The following is a 20428-nucleotide window of genomic DNA, read 5'->3' on the forward strand; positions in this document are numbered from 1 at the left end:
GATTATTACACAAAAGAAATGTATAATTTTTTTTGCATACCCTGAACTTTGGGAATGCTAGAAAGTTTATAGCCCTAGAATTACAAAACTACAATTCCAAAACCACTATTCTGTCCCATCTTTGAATATATTAAAAAATGCTACTTGAAATCATCAGCTATCAAGCAAACTTCTTCCATAATTTTGGTACAAGCAACTCACTCTTATCTTATGTCTTTTAAAGCATGAGATGACTCGTTTATTGTAACCTCACTCAAAACAACTTTGATCCTCTTCTAAGAAAATAGAATAGCATATCAGTGGTAGATGTAACATTGGAAAGATGTTGATTGGCGATATGAAGGCTGCTAAGGGCTCATTTAATGTTTTGTAGTTAAAATATCTTTGAAATACTGATTAATTTATTGGATTCCATTATTTGCTTGATATTTAAAAGTCAATTATTGGTTTTAAAGTCTACAAATACTTACAAAATCCATCAAAATGATGGTTATGTTTTCATACTAAAAATTCGTGAATACAAAGTTATCAATTTTTGAACATTTTTTAAATCTACAACCCACAAAATGAGGCATAAGATAGATCTCAAAATAAAGCTCACATAATATGAGAGCTTCTCGCACAAACATTTCCGCGGCACTATAGCTGCTATAGTACTGTAGGATTCGCTTTCGCTGGAGACGGGCCAAAACAATCCTGTTATGCTTTCTTTCCTATTATCTTTCGTTCCTTTTTAATATTCATTTCTTATATATGTGTTATATTAGAGTTTGAAAGTCAGGTTCGTGTTTCTATTTAGGACAGTCGTCAGCGTCAATTTCTTCCTTTGAGGGTTGTATTCGAGGGTTTGAGGGGTGCTTTGGATCTCTTTTCTGAGGTGGTGATTATCTTACTTATCCCCTTCCACATCCCTCCCACATCGATCCTGACCACTTCGTCCCTGCTACAGCCACCCAAGACATTATTTATTTTTGTTTTTTTCTTGCAGTTTCTCCATTTCCAGCTGCCTCTATCTCTTCCTCGCCTAGCTAACTTCTCGAACAACCGCTTCCACGTTCTCTAATCTTCACTCATCACTCTCAGCTGTCGATCTCCACTGCAGCCATCCGAAAAACAACAAATCTGTGTTTTTCTGCTGTCCAACCGTCATTTTGATTTGCTGCCGCATGGATTGCAGCCTATCCTGTTGTCTCTGCTGTCCCCATTTGTTGCCTCCTTACAGGACAACACTCCATTTGCTGTCCTGTAATTCCAACCCTTCCTTTTGCTATCCCAATCACTCATAACCCATTTCAGCCACTTACATCTGTTCTCTGACTCCCTAGCCAACCACCGCCACCCATAGATCGGGCCTTAATATAAGTTTGTTTAATGTTTGTTATAATTTTTCTTTTAAGTGTGTTTGGTTGTAACCGTCTATTTGCTTATAGTAATAATATCTACATTTTCTACTGTTGTTTGGCTTAACTTCGATATAATTTGACATCAAAGCTAGCCTCTTTAGTCCTATCCTAGGGCTGCTAGCATTCACTAATACCCAACCCTATGTCCACCCAAAGATTTTTTTTTCCACCCTACATCACCTCTGCACACTTTTTCACCCCTCTGACCTTAGAGCCATAACCATGTTATTTATGAGAAATTCACAAAGGGATGTTCATGAACTTATCATGGAAGAGGTGCGGTGGAAAATCCTCCAAATGCAATAGAGGGTTGCCTCTATCGTGAGGAGACAATCTGAAAGGGTCACATGTAGCCACAATGACGACTTGCTAGATCAAAATAATGGAGTGAATCTATCTCATCATGTGGATTTTAGGAATGAAGAACTTCTACCCTAAAGATTTGACATAAAGTATCTTAGAAGCTAGAACTTTAAAATAATGGTAGATTTGCCACATTTTGACTGTCACTTGGATCCGGACGGGTTCATCGAGTGGTTTCAGACCGTGAAACTTTTCTTTGAGTATTAAATAGTCTTATCGAACAAAATGGTAAAACTAGCTGCCAATAGGTTAAAGAAGAGTGCAATATTTTGGCTGAAAATTTTGAAGCACCTACGCCAGCATGAGGAAAATACATGATCACTACCTAATCCAGATGAAACGGGAGATCTAGTGACTGTATCTACCAGCTCACTACAAACCGGATGTTCACTCCCCATCTTCAAAAGTTGAGACAACATCACCGGATGATCGTCACATCTCAAGCACAATTTAACCCCAAGATCGAGTCATAAGGGTACACCAAATGGAACATCCAAGGAGAAACTGATTCAGAGTGAAGAATAGATGAAGCCATAACAACTAAGAAGTGTTTCAAGTGTCACAAATTTAGGTATACCGAATAAGTTGCATAACTAGAAGAATGATTTCTTTTGCTGATCAGGGAGCAGTTGAAGAAATAAACAGTGATTCGGGAGAAGTTGATGATTTCAAAGTGGATTTTCAACTTACAACCGATGAGAAAGAGATGCCAATGACTCCAAGTGAAGTAACAATAGTTGTTCGAGAAAATAGTGAGTTCGAGGTAGTGGGTTTTATTGCATTATCAGATTGTGGTGCCTTAAACTATTGTTTTGCAAGAGTTTAGCGGAGCATCGACCGGACTGACATTGGGAGTTCAATAAGCCCATGAGTTCGGGGAACCAACACTAGAGGCGTGCAATCTTAGATAAGAGAAATTTAGACTTTTCAAATTAGAGGCTACTTCTTGAGCAGCTCCTACTAATGGAGATCCAACATATTAAAGGTGAGAAGCTTTGAGCTATTTATGGAAGACCATATGGAATCTTTTGGTTAGTAAAATCAGTTTAACAATGTACCCACCGACAAGTGATTAGACATGATGGATGAATTATAGTGTGAGAAATCGCCTTAGGATTTTTTGGAAAACGAATATCTTATAGTGGTGCTTTAGAATAAGTTCAAGAGTTGATTTTATCTCACATACTTTTTTATCTGATAAACTCAGACGAGTACGACGAGTGGTAGAAGCCAATTACAGATTTAGGGTCTTTTTGGGGCAGCCTATTTGGTGCGGTGACATTTTGAAAACGCACCTGGCCTGTTTGGTTAAACTGCGTTTTGACAGCTTGTGCGTTTTCAAAACGCTAAAAACAGCGTTTTCACACCGCACATGTCTAAATGCGGTGGCAACTTTCAGGCTGCAGTCTGACTTTTTCAAAAAAATAAAATTTGTAGTAGCCACCACACCTAGCTTATCGACAGATTATTTTTAATCAGCTTATCAGCTTATCAGCAGATTATTCAATAAGCTGCCAAACATACCCTTAATCTCAAGCACAAAGCTCTAGACATGGTTCGTGAAGATACCATCCACATACAGTTCTAGTTATGATTGTACTCGAACAGGATGAATATCTATTATATTAAGATGTGCTTTGGAATGTCATTGTCAAAAAGATTGATTTATTGGGAGGAGATTAAAACATTTTTGCTAACTTCAATGTGGTCAACCCGATGCTATATCATGAGGAGACATAAACTTAGATGAATGAAGTCGAAACTCTTCCAATCTTGGGAGATTAATGTGGAGCTTCCCGCACGAGTATGTTTGCGGTGCTGTAGCTGCGACAGTATCGTGGAATTCGCAATCATGGGAGATGAGCCGAAATAGTCTTGGTTTCCTTTCTTATATTTTCTTTCCTATTATCCTTCATTCCTTTTTGGTCCTTTTTTACATATGTGTTGTATTAGAGTTTGGAAGTCAGGTTCTGTCGTGCTTCTGTTCAGGACAACTACCAACTATTGTTTCTCCCTTCAAAGGATGTTTCTTAGGGTTTGGGTGGTGCTCCAATTGTATCTCTTTTTTGAGGTGATAATTATTTTCCCTATCCCCATCCACGTACCTCATATGTTGCTCCGAGCCGCTTTGTTCCTTCTGCAACCACCCAAGACATCATTTATTGTTGTTTTTTCTTGTTGTTTCCCCATTTCTATCCGTCTCCCTCCCTTCTCCCATCTCGCCGCTCTGGAAAACAACAAGTTTGCTGTTTGCTTATTGTCCAATCATCATCCCAACTTGTTGTCGCCTGGACTGCAGCCTGCCCTACTATCATAGCAGTTCTTGTGTGCTGCCCATGCATCGAACAACACTCTTTTTGCTTTCTTGCAGTCGACATCCCTTCCACTTCGTTGCTCCTCACTGTTCCAGCCATCTGCTTCGATGCGAACATGATTCCAGCCTCTTCTTTTGTTGTTCCAACCACTCACTACCCATTTCAGCCACCTACCTCCACTCCCCGAACACCTAGCCAACCTCCAACACTCATGTATCGAGCCCTAGCATGAGTTTGTGTCGTGTTTGTTGTAATTTTCCTTTAAAATGTTCTTGATTGTAACTACCTATTTGCATTCAATAATATTATTTTCTTTTTCCTTCATGATTTGGGTTAACTCAGGTATCAACACATCATTTCAAAATAGTTTTAGTTAACAAATGTGGAATGGCGTTGTAACCATAATTAAGAGGAGTTGCATTAATGCTGAGAACATGGGAAAATTATAATATCTTAAACAACATTAAAAATGAAAGAAGGGTTTAGAATTCTTTCATTTTAAGATTATGTCTCTACTGATTGCTTTTGGCAAATAATTTTGTTCCACATTTAAAATGTATTAAACAGTTATATAATTTTTCACAACTAAGATAACCCAATAAATTAAAATAAAGTTCAAAATGCATTATAAGTCTTAAATGCAGCATAACATACATCAGAATTAGTTACACATTCTTACATTTAAAATAGTATGTTAATTCACTACAACACAACAAGAATAAACCCTGCGGTATCAAATCACTTGTTGAGCTCCTTTCACGTCAACTAGGCCTTCAATTCCTTTGGTTTTTAGGGAAACAAATGAATCATTATTGCGTTCTTTGATAATTTGTCATAAGTAGTGTCAATATCTTCCTGGGAGATCCTTGGATTATTGGTTACCTTCGCTAATGGAATATTTTTCTCTCTTCTGATGCTTTTATTGTACTTTGAATTGTATTAGCCACTTGAGAGACTATCAACCTTCATAGTAAATGTAATCACACATGGTCCAACCAGTAGTAAATCCTTTACTTGTTATGCTTGGGACTCACTAGAGGAATATATAGCTTTCCTATGTAATCTTCTTTAATTTACTTCAGGCCACTTAGTAGGTTGTGTTGTATCTTTCCAGGTCATTATAAAATCTACAGTCTCTTTGTCATCTAAGCTTTTTTGTTGAGTAGCAAGTGAAGTTTGATAATTTCCTGACTTGGCCTGGTCTCCAATATTACGTCCTTCATCACAAACTTTCTCCAACACCAAATAATTTATAATAGAGATATTCAGCAAAGTCTTATCCTTGGGGTGGGCCGGCAATACATAAGCAAAAAACTTATTAAAAAAAATACTTGACAAGAAACCGTACATAAATATGAGACGCATACTTTCATGATCCATCAATATAATTTTTGTACTTTCATCTAAAAAAATCAGATTTCTTTTTCGGCTTTTAATAGGATTCCATAGTGTTAGCTGCTGTCGAATTCATTTTTGCATTTCTCAGATGTTACTTCAATTTCATACTTATGTTTGAACTATTGGGAAGCACCTTGTTAGCCAGCAACTTTAAAGTTTTGAAAACTTGAACACTTCATATATTTTTTGTCAATGCACTCGAACCTTATTTGTAGCAATCTAGCTATCCACTCATGCTTCAAGCTCCATAAAAAATACTATTTTTGCTTTTAGAAGTAGATGTAAAAGTTGATTGCTGTATATCAGTTGCTCTTGCAAATAACAATTTACGTGCCAATAACTAATGTTTAAATATAAAAACGTACATGTGTATTCATAAGAAATATATTTAAAAATACAATTCTATGTGAGAAAGAAATGAATTATAAAAACAAAAAAAAAATTTACACAAGTGTAAAAAAAATTGTGTTGAAACAAGATACATTACAAAAATAGGATTATATTAATATGTCTAATAATCAACATTGTTCATGCAGTTCCACTTGGTTTGTAGGATTGGTCTCTTTTCTCTTTTCTCCAACCGCTCACGAGAGTCATAATGTAACTTCACATCTCTTTCTATCATGTGTTATTTTGGGCCACTCATTTTATGAGAGAATGACGTTATCTTTATTATTTCAGTTTATTCTTATCCAGTTATGTATTATGCAAGAAAAAATGACAATGTCATTTTTGGTTTGCAATCAAAATTAGGCTTACACTTTACAAATACAAGTTTATTCTTCAATAAACCAAATGCACGCTCTGCAATAAGGAGCAGCGATGAATGTCAGGGTAAATAGTTTTTTTTTTGCGATTTACAGGTCTTATACCACTAGAATCTTTTAGATAATATTTTGTAGCACAAGTTAAGATACTAATTCGTTTTTCTTTTTAGTAACCGCAATCTCTGTAAAGTTTTAATACTTTTATTATTTTTTTTGAAAGTATTGTGAATGCTTATAAAATTTTATGCTAAGTCAGTCTTTGTACCTTTCGGAACACTCGAGTCATTTGATTGTTCTAATTTATTTCTTAGAATAGTTGTATCATATATTGAACTTTCCCTTTCAACTTTACTGTATTTGAACCTCAAATCAAAGTTCACAATTGTTAGTACATTATGATATGATTTTTTACTCTAAATATAAGTTCATACGTCTTAAATAATCATGCTTTGATATACATCTCATCTATAGAATCAATACATCTTGTATTGTAAAATATATCACAATAGATACTATAAAGTAAAAAGAATTTAAATATGAAGCATGGGTTGTATCTTAAAAAGGGCATGAACTTATTGTTGAACTTCTATCTTATGTGGAGTCTGGAGCAGTTGGCTTAATTAATTCATGACACAACTCTTCTATGACATATTCTAGCATTTAAGTACCTGTTAACAATTTCACTGGATCTTTGAAAGTTGACTCGAATGACTCAATCATAAATGCTATGTTTGAGTACATGTAGTAACATCGCAACTTGTTTTTCAATGTGCATATAAATTGTGTCTACAAATCATCTTTTTTTTGCAACAAGATGCATAGAAAGAATGTTGTCTCCTTATTCATTTCTTATCAATAAAAGAAAAATCATATCCGAGATATAGCCTAGTGAGATATACTTGACATTGTATATTCAATTCATGATTACATTTTTACCTTTTAGTTCTTCATGCAATAATCCAATTATGGCTGTTGCTGCGACAACATTGACCGCATGAGGTGAAGAATGAAACCAACCCAACTTTGTTTCATGATGGAAGTTATATGAATCGGACAATTGATCATCATTTTCATGTAATCGATTATCACTCTTCAGAGCCCATGTTAACACACATTTCAATTAGGTCACATGTCAAATATTTTTGATAGAAAGTAGAAAAAGGCTCTAACTAAAAATATTTTATCATAAAATATTTGATGAAAATAAAATGCAACAAATTATACAAGCAACATTCAAATGTAGCGGATTGATTATAATGCAATCCATAAGAGTTTTCACAAACATAAACCATTCTCACCAGGAGTAAAAAAAAAGGCAAAACCTGTGTAAATTACATACATTACAAGGATGTTGAGATGAGAAAAAAGTCAATTTCTGTATTTGAAATAACTGATATTACCCAATTTCCAAAAGGAATCCTTCATTCGATTGGCAAGAAGCCATGATTTTGATGCTCAAAGTTTTTAATTCCGTTAGCAATGGAACTTCTACCAATTATTATTTATAGATCCAACGAGAAAAAATTCAGTTTTCTTGCCTTCAATGTACTTCTCCTTCCTCATTGTAAATTTTTTGACAGAATAGTGGCAAAATTTTCAAATCAAGTTGATATGATATCAAGTTTATGATAGAATTTCCTACATTGATCCGTCAGTACCAGTTGTAATCTATAGCATAAACAAAAATGAGTATCCAATTTAAAAAAAAAATCAATTCTACAAAATCCTGTAACACAATATCAACCGTTTTATATAAAAAAGAATGATATTATATGCCATGTGATTATGAAATTCATATCATAAACAATTAATTATGAAACCCATATATCAGGTGATAAAAATAAAAGAAGTAATTTAGAACTAATTTATTGAGGAAGATTGACAATAACTTCAATTGATCTTCTTCGATGCCTTCATTATTTTTTTTACAATGCCACCACAAATTTCAAATCTGTGAAATAACATTATATTTAATGATTTTAAAACTTGAATGAATATAAATGTAGGGTCTGTTTGGGGCAGCTGCAGCTTATCCAGCCACTTATCCTCATAATCACTCACAAGGAGGTCCAATGACCCTCAGACTCACTTAAATGTTTAGGTAAGGAGAGCAATTAGGCATAAATATGGTCAACTACCGGTCACAAATGCGAAGTGAGGTCAGAAAATAAATTCGTTTTGAACAGTTCAGAGAGCTTGTCACGCAAATAATTTCTTCAATATTAGAAATGTTCAAATAAAAAGAATGTTACCTAAAGAAGATGACCGGAAGGGATGAAAGAGGTGCAGGCATTTGAATTTGTGGCTATTAGAGGAGATTTGCTGTCGATTTAGGGCAACAGCAGGTGGTAGAATAGCAAAAACAGCTCCACTGGTGAGGTTGCAGATAAGGCTCTTCTTATCTCCTTAGTAGTTTGCTCGGTGGAGCAAATAAGCACTTATCAGAGTTAGAAAACTTGAATGGGAGGTGTGCAGTATTTGTTTCTTGCTCGATTTCGGGCAAATTTAAAATGAGGCTGAAGTACACTACTCAGTGTATTTCAAATACAGTAAACTTGTATTCTGATTTTTTTTCTCTCAACTAAATACCTGTTATAATATCTACATTTTAAATACTTTACACTTTAAATTCCTCAAAACAAGTAGCCTCTTAAAATATTTGGATTCATAATAAAAATATTTGGATTCATAATAAATATTTTTTATAATATTATTTATATAAATTTTACTCTAAATCCACATGATAGTCTCTTATTTAATGATTTACGAAGTGAGATTGTGGCTTGTGATTATAGTTTGTTATTATTTTTAGCACTAAAGCCATCAGCATAATCAACTTTGAATTGAAATTACATATTACCTTTTTTGATTGTGAACCAAATATTTGAACTCAAAATTCAAGAACTGGATTTTTTTTCTCGTCTAATCTCATGTACTGTAATAGGCTACCCCTAAGTGCCAGATAATGCAATGGGAGGTTTATTCTACAGTACGTGCAATTGTAATCTGCATTTTCATGATATGATAGGCTTTGAGATGTAAATGTATGTGGTAGAAGTAAAAGATACATATGAGAAAAGGAAAGAATGCATAACTGATGCCACTATGGTGCAATTGCTTAACTGTTGCTTATAAAATGGAATGCCATGGTAAGTTTTGGTTTAGAAGCATGATTTCCTCTATTATGTTTAGTAGGCCTCTGAAACTTCAGACTTGCATCAATTGTGATATCTTGGAATCTAGAAATACATAATGTAGGGAAAGGGAAATTAAACACAAGAAAAAAGGCATTGAAATTTATTGATTAAGCTTTGAATGTTTATATGAGTTGAAGCATTGTGCTTTCTCTGAAATAATATTCTGTGATGAAATCTTTTTGGGTTCTCTGGTGATAGATGAGGACGTTCAAAAGCATGCATGAAGACTGTCATTTATTTCTGTGATATTACATTCTAACAAGCATATCTGATCATGATTTAATATAATTGACCATTTAACTCAAGTCTTATTTTCATCAACATCTATTTCACCTATTTATCATCCCTAACAAAAGGGCTAGAATTTAATTTAGGCAAGAACTCTGTATCTAGGTGTTGTTTTGTAAGTTCCTATACAAAACAAGCTATTGCGATGATGTTATAAATGTTTCATTTACCAGTGCCATAAATTTTTAGATGCTTTTCATTGATAAATAAAAAAATTAAATGAATACTTTCCTCTTGCTTCATCTTCTTAGGTTAGTGCTATAGTGTTTTATGACGTTTTTGTGTGATTCTAGTTAAAAACTGAAATTGCAGTTTTCTTATATGGATTGGAAGTTTGACTACATCCATGTATATTTTAGTAAGAACAATAGTTTTTTGTTTGTGTGAGGTTTTCTGACCCATCAACAATGAGTTTGAGCGTCTTCATGTACTAGTTTTGCAAAATGCAATAAATTTTAGTCTCTTGCTTGTTAAAAAAATAGTTTTTTTTTCTAATTTGCAATTTGTAACTTGAAGTTTATATTTAGAGATGACGTAATTTTGTTTCTCAGCTGATTAGGAAAGGTAAATTTGTTTTGAGTTTTTGTGTATGGTTACTTTCGATCTGTTAATATAATTAACAAAACTACCGAAGTGTTGGAAAGACAACAAATTAGACCTTGTTTCAGTACCTATTTCCTCAAAATTTTGATATTATACTTTCTAAAATCAACGATTGTTGTTAGAAGTGAATTCTGAAGTAATACTATTCTTTGAATTGCCTTTTTAGTACAAACATATAAGCCTACATATAGGCAAGAGAGGATAGCAGTTGAAAAATACAATAAAGAAGAATATCCTTAATAATACATAAATATTAAACTAACAAGTATTGAATATACCCATTAAATATATAGTTAGTACATGCTATGATTTATATATAGTAATCATGTTTGTGCAAACTTAAGGTGACATTGAGGATGCCAACTTGAGTTCGGAAATAATAATGATAAAAGATGAAATAGTGAATGAAAAGTTTGTGAGATCCATGTGAGAGAATACACATTAGTTTTTTAAATAGATTGACGACAAAATGAGATCCATTCTGCACAATCGAAAAACAGATCCATGGGTCTGTGAAATTGTTTGTGACTAGAATTGAACTCTCTAATTTAATTTTCTCAGATTGATGTCTTCGTAGCTAAGGAAATGTGTAGAATAGGACATGAGAAGGGATCAAGAAAGTTATATAATTGTAAAGGATACAGTCATATATGCGCTTATGGATATTTAAGTGAAGAGAACAATTAGCGAGTGCATCTTCAATAATAAGAAAATATTATAATTAATAAATAGTGCAAATCTCTACCCTAAATAGTTGGCAAATGAGTTTAGATATGGTTATAGTAACAATTTATTATGATTTTATTGACCACGAGTTTATTTTAACCTGATTCAACTTATTCTAGTAATGAATAGGCTCTTTCTGACATTTCTACTTGTCTGCTTTGTTCAGGTTTGGATTCATTGTATGTTTTTCAACTCTTAGTCATTTTCTTTATTCTTTATGAGGGCTTTCGCTTTATTTAGTATTGAAGCAATTTTAAACTGAGCCTTTCTTAGACTCTTCTTAAATGCACAGATGGTCTATGTTTGCTTTGACTGGTTAGCAACCAAGCACAAGGAAAGCACCATTTCTTATTATGTCTGAAATGTTATAATGCTTGCAAATTATTATATTTATTTGAATTTATTTTCTATCTTTTTGAAATATTTTCATCATGTTCGCAGGAGTTGTGGTCTTTGTTGGAATTTATGATGCCTGATATTTTTACAACTGGAGATATTGACTTGAAAAAGCTGCTGAATGTGGAAGACACCAGTCTAATTCCACGTATCAAATCTATTCTTGGTCCATTCATTCTTCGCCGTGTAAAATCTGATGTAATGCAGCAGCTTGTACCTAAAATACAACATGTGAGTCTGGTTTTTTATTATTGCAGCTGTTTCTTTTTCTAAAAGTTGAAAAACTCTCTACCTTTTTTTCCAAGTAAAGTGCCAAAATAGTCCCCGATTATTTGCATGGATCTGTTTTAGTCACAAAGTTTATAGAAATGTCCAGATAGTCCCGAGACTTCTCTAATTGGGGTTAAAAGTCTCACTGGAGGATAATTAAAGCACAATTTTAAAAATATTTTTGAGGATTATTTTGGTACTTCTATAAATTCTGTGATTAAAATGACCCCATGTAAATAGTCGGGGACTATTTTGACACTATGCTATTTTTTTTTCCTTTGGAAAGTAGTGAACGTTTTGATCATGCAGGTTGAGTATGTTGTAATGGGAAAGGAACAATCTGCAGCATACAATGATGCCATAAATGATTATCGTGCAACTTCTGAATCTCGTACCGTTAAATCTTCATTCAGGATGCCCAATGATGTTTGCTGTCCCTTTTCAAGCCGTCAGATATCCAATTATTTTATGCAATTTCGTAAGGTACCATGTTGTCTATGTGTTTATTTCATCTTCGATCTCTTATGTACATAACTTAAACATGTCATTTGATCTCTTATGGGGAACTTATACTAATTAATGCATTATCATATTTTAGATCGCCAATCATCCCCTACTTGTTCGACGTATTTATCGTGATGAAGATGTTGTTCGTATTGCTAAAGTTTTGTATCCAAAGGGTGTATTTGGCTTTGAGTGTACTTTAGAGAGAGCAATTCAAGAAATAAATGGCTACAATGATTTTTCCATTCATAAGGTATTTTTTTTTATGTGCTTGGTACATTTATTTATCATGTTTACAACTTGATGATCAATTAGGCTGTGTTCCTATCTGTTCTATTAGTCATATTGGTAGTTATTTGTGGTAGGCCGTTTTATGCATCAAATAGCTCAATCCGCTTCCCTTGGTCCTAGAAAATTATGACTAATTATTTAGTCTCTTGAGTTTGGAGAATTTTATTAGGGAAAGGATGTTCCGGTTATCACATGTTATTTGGAATGATTCGATCATACAGAAAAAATTGGATTTTTCTTCTATTCTGTGGGTTGCTTTAATTTCAATAAATTTTTTTAAAGTTGCTTATAAGCTTTTTTTTATATATTTTTATATTTTATTTATTTATTTTTTTGCATCTTCATTTTTAAAACACAAATTGATTATTTTCTTATGAGAAGAAGAGATCGTCGCGATTGTAAACATTGTAAGGTCATTCCAAGTGAAAATTTAAGTACCCAACATCGTTTATTAGTTCTAGATTTTAAGATTAAAAGTTGTAAAATAAAGAATACTAGGATTCATCATCGTAGAATTAGATATAGAATTTAAAAGACAAATAAAATTATTTTTAGGAGTAAAATTCTAGATTTCAAAATTTGGGATATTCATGAAGAAACAAATGTTATGTGGGATAAAGTAATAAATACTATTAAAAAAGTAGCAAAAGATGTGTTTGGTGAATCAAAAGAAAAAATTTTTATAAATAAAAATAGTTGGCAGTGAAATAATAATGTGTAAGAAAAGATAAAATATAAGAAGTTATGTTATAAAAATTCCATGTTGAAATCGATGTCACATTAAACGTCGACCATTTTGATTATTTTTTGCCAGATAAAGGCCTGGGAAGAATAGAGATCGAATGTAAGAAGTCATACGCAGGTAAATTCAAAGTCTCTTCAAAAGATTATTTTTTTACCATGTTGAAATCGATGTCACATTAAACGTCGACCATTTTGATTATTTTTTGCCAGATAAAGGCCTGGGAAGAATAGAGATCGAATGTAAGAAGTCATACGCAGGTAAATTCAAAGTCTCTTCAAAAGATTATTTTTTTACCATGTTGAAATCGATGTCACATTAAACGTCGACCATTTTGATTATTTTTTGCCAGATAAAGGCCTGGGAAGAATAGAGATCGAATGTAAGAAGTCATACGCAGGTAAATTCAAAGTCTCTTCAAAAGATTATTTTTTTACCATGTTGAAATCGATGTCACATTAAACGTCGACCATTTTGATTATTTTTTGCCAGATAAAGGCCTGGGAAGAATAGAGATCGAATGTAAGAAGTCATACGCAGGTAAATTCAAAGTCTCTTCAAAAGATTATTTTTTTACCATGTTGAAATCGATGTCACATTAAACGTCGACCATTTTGATTATTTTTTGCCAGATAAAGGCCTGGGAAGAATAGAGATCGAATGTAAGAAGTCATACGCAGGTAAATTCAAAGTCTCTTCAAAAGATTATTTTTTTACCATGTTGAAATCGATGTCACATTAAACGTCGACCATTTTGATTATTTTTTGCCAGATAAAGGCCTGGGAAGAATAGAGATCGAATGTAAGAAGTCATACGCAGGTAAATTCAAAGTCTCTTCAAAAGATTATTTTTTTACCATGTTGAAATCGATGTCACATTAAACGTCGACCATTTTGATTATTTTTTGCCAGATAAAGGCCTGGGAAGAATAGAGATCGAATGTAAGAAGTCATACGCAGGTAAATTCAAAGTCTCTTCAAAAGATTATTTTTTTACCATGTTGAAATCGATGTCACATTAAACGTCGACCATTTTGATTATTTTTTGCCAGATAAAGGCCTGGGAAGAATAGAGATCGAATGTAAGAAGTCATACGCAGGTAAATTCAAAGTCTCTTCAAAAGATTATTTTTTTACCATGTTGAAATCGATGTCACATTAAACGTCGACCATTTTGATTATTTTTTGCCAGATAAAGGCCTGGGAAGAATAGAGATCGAATGTAAGAAGTCATACGCAGGTAAATTCAAAGTCTCTTCAAAAGATTATTTTTTTACCATGTTGAAATCGATGTCACATTAAACGTCGACCATTTTGATTATTTTTTGCCAGATAAAGGCCTGGGAAGAATAGAGATCGAATGTAAGAAGTCATACGCAGGTAAATTCAAAGTCTCTTCAAAAGATTATTTTTTGCCGAGATGAGAATGATTAGGTGGATGAGTGGCTTTACACTTAGAGACAAAATGCGAAATGAATATATCCGTGATAGGGTTGGTGTAGCTCCTGTGACGGACAAAATTAGAGAAAGCCGTCTTAGATAGTTTGGTCACATTAAACATCGACAATCTGATGATCCGATTAGGAGAGTAGATGTTTTAGATTCGACTTGTGTTAAAAAAAGCAGAGGTAGACCTAGGAAGACTTGGGCTTATTGTATTAAAAATGATCTTAATTTACTAGAACTAAATGAAAATATGATACTAAATAGGACGCAATGGAGAAAAAGGATTCATGTAGCCGACCCCACGTAGTGGGATTAAGATTTTGTTGTTGTTGTTGCATCTTCATTTTTATCATCCTTAGCCCTTTTCCCAACTATAATAGCTTGATTTTATGCATTTTTTTTCATACTTGGTGAGAGCTGCAAGTATCTTTAAATACAGTTTATGTAAATCATTTTACACATTCCAACAAAGTTATTCTTGTCGTTATTCTTTCATCCTAGTTCTTTTAAATATTTTTATTCTCTACATTCAACTTTTTATTTTTTTCTTGTATATACCAAATCATGAACATATCTTCAAATGCTTTCACTATCATGATTATGTGAAATAAGTGGTGCTTTTGAATCACCGAGTGCATTGCAATGCTCAAGTGTTCCTTTTTTGCTTTATTGAGCGAACAATTTCTTACCAACTAGAACAATGAGGATTTTTTGTATTTCAAATGTATACACTCATGCATGCATTATTCATCTAATCTAACAAATTTAAACCAAATTTGGTGATAATTTTCAATAAAAATATTGATTCATTCAATGATAGTAATTTATAGTTAAAAGTGAATCAAAATATAAATCATCAAGTGTTGAAATAAGACTGAAAAATTAAGAATACGTGTAAGGTTTAGAGTTTTCTAGAGATTAAGATATGGAGATAGCATGAAGCAAGAATGTGCTGGGACGAGTCACTGAGAAGCATGTAAATGATACACTTTGAAATAAAAACCAATGTATAAGAAATTCATTAGATAAGAGAGCATGAAGAGAGAACCATGAAGAAGCGACTGTTCTTAAAGCGAGAGAATAGTGAATCAGTGAGCAATAACTAATACTAGAATCCATTAAGGAAGGGAAGATAAAATTTTTGTTCTAGTTTTACAATAGATGTTGATTTGAAATATAAAATTTGAACCTGGAATTTTTCTAGAGTCAAAGTTGAGTGTATATTACTAAAGTAGGGCATGACAAAATGGCTTGGCACACACGTTTTATTGTGAGTTTTTTCTTCACAGGCAAGCAATGTACAAAGTCAATACATCACTTTGGTTCGCTTTCAAACTGTGCTTTAAAGTGCACTTTTAATACTACTATGCTCAATAAGCTTCTTAGATTCATTTTTACAGTCAATGGGCTTCTTTTATCCACCACACCATTCATGTAATAAGGTTGTTCATTTCCATTTCTTCGTCACCAATTTTATTTGTACCACATTTAGTTTGATTGTTTATGATTTGTTTGGTGTCAACCATAAGGGTCAATGCTATGAAGCCAGTCTTATTAATTTTTCCTTGTTTCCACAGTATTCCCTTGTTAACTAATATCCTAGTGGCACTTTTACATTTTCTCCGCCTTTCCCTTGTTAACTAATATCCTCGTGGCACTTCTACATTTTCTCTTCCCAATTTTGATTTATATTGGTAATATCCTCACCTATATGTCCATTCTTTTATATCAATGATTGGATAAATATTATCCTCTTTTATTATGTATTTTGCCATCTACTCTTATTTTTATTGAGCTTATAAATCCAACTATCACTTGGAGCATAACTAAATCAGTTCAATGTTCGATTCAAACTCTTGTTCTTTAAAATGTTAATTGTACACTCAATGGTTACATTTGGAAGGATATTGTGTGGGCCCATGCAAATTTTTTACAAGTCCAAAATTATAACTTCTCAAGGCATGCCATCTTGTTGTGATGTGAATGTTCATACAAGAAACAAACTTATATTCATGCACGTGTAATTCTTATGCTTGGATAATATTTCTTTCAACCATACGTCGTTGAATGCTTGCTTATTCATGTTTGATACCATTTAAGGGATGCCATATCCATGTTTGTTTTCTTTACATAATCTTGAATACTTTTGAGTGTCTTAACAATTTTTTTTTGAGGGATGTATCCATGTTTGATACCTTCAAATAATCCTGATCCTAGCTGTTTGGTCCAAATTTATTGATAACATTAGCATCTTACAAAAAAGAATAGCAAACTAACAAGAAATAATTAGAGAGAGAGAATTTGGAGTGAGAATACATGAGATTTTATTAGATTTTAAAAAGTACAATACTTGAGTACAAATGATTAGATGTGCCAAGCTCATCTTTTAACACCCTCTTTTTATATGCGTGGGTCAAGGTTCATCAATATAAGAAGGCTATATTTAAATTCTACTAAATAAACAAAAAGTATATAACAAAACTTAATAAGCTTTTGCTATTTAATACATAATTTCTATAACAAAAAGTACGTAAAGACAACATGTTGATTGCCTATTAAACGTTGAGTTCATAAGAAATCACTTATTGACATTAATCTACCCAAGTGTTAGGGGTAGTTTTTATAATTGATTGAATTACCTTGGAAAGTTGGGTAATTTACATTTAAAGAGGGGCTTGAATGCTAAGACTAAGTACACTTGGGTGTTCGACTTAAATTAAAAGGTGAGTTTGATTAACTTTAATAGATCGATTCCTAGTTTGTCCAACTAGCATGCAAAATGATTTTATGCGTCAACTTAATATGAATAGTCTAAGGGACTGTTTGGTTTGCTAAAAAATAAAAGCAATGTTAGAGGAATGAAGAGTATTGTGATCACACTGTATTATGAATACTCAAAAGTTATTTGATTATTTGTAAAGTAAATGCAGGAAATTTTTTTTTTCTATTTAGTTTGGTGCATGCTGATTAAAATAAAAGTAGTGTACTCTAAATATTTATAAGCTATGTCATTTTTCTCTAGATGGAATGAATAGATTTTATTTTCTATGTTAACTAGTTATATAGCATAAAATTTTTATAAGCTTGTATACTCAATATTTAAATACTCGTCATATTAAAATATATAATGATAAAATATATTTTATACTTTATGAATTAATATTAGTGTGCATCGGAAATGTGACTATACAAATCTCGAGAAGATTTAACGGATCACATGAAGAAAGCAACAAATGATTGAGCTATATAACATCATTTTGATACGCTCTGGAACCAAAATCAATGTTCAAACAATGACCAAACGACAATAGATTGTTGGAAAAAAAACTCAGACGAGAGCCACGTTGACGAAAATCAAAGGAATACAAGCACGATACAAGGATGATCTACTTTTCGAGAGATAGATTGTTTCTCCCACAATCCTAGACATCTCTAGGAACACCACAAGAGGAAAAGAAAACATTAGCCAATAAAACATGCATAAAAAAAACAAACTCTAGGTTATTCTTCTTAATATAATTCTCCCACGACACTTCAAACTTTCTCTTCAAACTTTTCCCCCAAACTCCTTCAATTTCTCTTGCAGACATACATGATTAACGCCCTTGTGGATCCCTCTTATTCGCTAGCTTTTTCGTTTGTAGGATTCTCCAAATGTCGAGCCGTTCGACGCTTGGATGAGATGGGCGGCTCGCTCGCCTGTTGCTCAAATGGTCCTGCCTCAGCCAATTGGGTTAAGGGCGCAACAAAACTCCCTTCCCAAAGAAGTACATTGTCCACAAGGTCGAAGGATGTAAACTGCTTGAGAATTACCTCGTAAGGCTTCTACATTGCTTCATATTCTGGCAGCTCTTTCCATTTAACCAATACCTTCTTTACTCTCCCTACTCCTCAGTGCACTCCTTAGACCTCTAACGGTTCTCGAATCACATCTAAGTCCTCTGTTAACGTCGACGACAGTGAATGCGAGGGTGTATGATCTTCAATTGCACACCTCAGCTATGATACATGGAAGACCAAGTGTAGTGCGGACGATTGTGGTAACCTCAAATGATAGGCCGCTGTCCCGATGCGTGCCATCACCTCATAAGGTTCAAAGTATCGCGGTGAAAGTTTCACCCTTCTCCTGATCAATGTCTTTTGTTAGTATGTCCCCGGCTTCAAGCAGACCATGTCTCTTGGTTCAAATTGCACCTCTCTTCTATTTTTATCCACTTTCCTTCTCATAATTTTTTGGGCTCTCAGTAGATGCCCCATGAGCTCTGCTAGTATCCTGTTCCTCCTCTTCAAGTACTGATCGATGTTGGATACTGGTGTAGTGCTATGCCAATAATATATCAAGTGAGGTGGATCTCACTCACATAATATCTTGAAAGGGGTGGTCTGTGCTGCTAGATACGAGCTATTATTCCATTATTTGACTTACGCAATCTACTTGGGCCATTGCTTCGGCGTATCAAAAACAAAGCAATGTAGTTATGTCTCCACAGTCCTGTTGACCACCTCCGTTTGCCCATTGTCTCGGTATGATATATGGTGTGTTGCAACCTGAATAGCTCTTTCCATAAGTGGTTGAGGAACACCCTATCTCTATTCGATACAATCAATTCCGGCACTCCGTGCAAATGAACCACTTCTCGGAGAAATACCGCTGTGATTGAGATCGCGGTGTAGGGATATCATAAGGGAATGAAATGTGCATATTTACTAGACGATCAATGAATTATTTTGGTTTCGTCAAAAGATAACAAATTTTTTTAACTTTCTTGTTATGCATTTCAGCCAATTCCGGATAGAATCGTAGCAGTTTTTACAAATATTTGATAAATCATAATTTGTCTTGCGAATGAGAACCTTATCACTATTTCAACCATAATGCGTTCATCTTTTAACTGAATTTGATGATTTTGGTATGGTTGGTAAGTTAATAAATTTTTCTTTTCTCATCTGTTAACACTGCCGTTGCCGGTCCCAAACCCGGATGCGAAAAGTGGAGGGTTGCGTTAGGTAGTCGACAAACAGCGTAAAACTTGTCGAAAAAATCATGACATGAATCATTTTGATCATTGTGTAAGTGCTTGGGCGTCCCCTGGAAGCGACGCGCTGTATAGCCTGAATACAGTGAAAAGTGTGCAAGGGCCGCTACACCGGCGCCCGGGTGTAGTGTTAAATAAGCAAGGGTTCCCACATTACGGGCGAATGCGGGTAAAGAAGTTAGTCCATGAAACTAATGAAACTAATATTAGGATAGGATCTTGGAATATAGGCACTCTCAATGGTAAATTAATGGAATTAGTTGATATTATGATTCATAGGAAAATTAATATCTTATGTATTCAAGAAACTAAGTGGGTGGGAGAAAAGGCTAAGGAGATTGATAATTTAGGTTTTAAACTTTGGTATTCTGGTAAGAGTCGCACTAGAAATGGTGTAGGTGTAATTATAGATAAGAGTTTGAAAGATAATGTTGTAAAAATTAATAGAGTTGGTGATAGAATTATAGCCCTTAAGATTATCATTGATACTAAGATTTTTAATATTATAAGCGTTTATTCTCCTCAAGTAGGTTTAGATACAGGGTCTAAAGATAAATTTTGGAATGACTTAGAAGACTTAATACAAATGATACCTCTTGAAGAAAGAATTTTTATTGGAGGAGATTTAAATGGACATGTCGGTAGAGTGGTAGAAGATTTCAGAAATATTCATGGTGGCTACG

General features: G+C 33.6%; 1 protein-coding gene across 2 annotated transcripts in view; it reads left to right on the forward strand.

The window, feature by feature from the left end:
* LOC110038442 (protein CHROMATIN REMODELING 19) overlaps positions 1-20428 on the forward strand; it is a 46708-nt gene that overhangs the window by 11684 nt on the left and 14596 nt on the right. For both annotated transcript variants that reach the window (XM_020743289.1, XM_020743288.1), the window contains exons 6-8: positions 11502-11687; positions 12036-12209; positions 12325-12483. In XM_020743289.1, the coding sequence (XP_020598948.1) occupies positions 11502-11687; positions 12036-12209; positions 12325-12483 (519 nt within the window). The remainder of the gene's footprint in view (positions 1-11501; positions 11688-12035; positions 12210-12324; positions 12484-20428) is intronic.

This window comes from Phalaenopsis equestris, unplaced genomic scaffold, assembly GCF_001263595.1.
Source record: "Phalaenopsis equestris unplaced genomic scaffold, ASM126359v1 Scaffold232823, whole genome shotgun sequence".
NCBI classification, from domain to species: domain Eukaryota; kingdom Viridiplantae; phylum Streptophyta; class Magnoliopsida; order Asparagales; family Orchidaceae; genus Phalaenopsis; species Phalaenopsis equestris.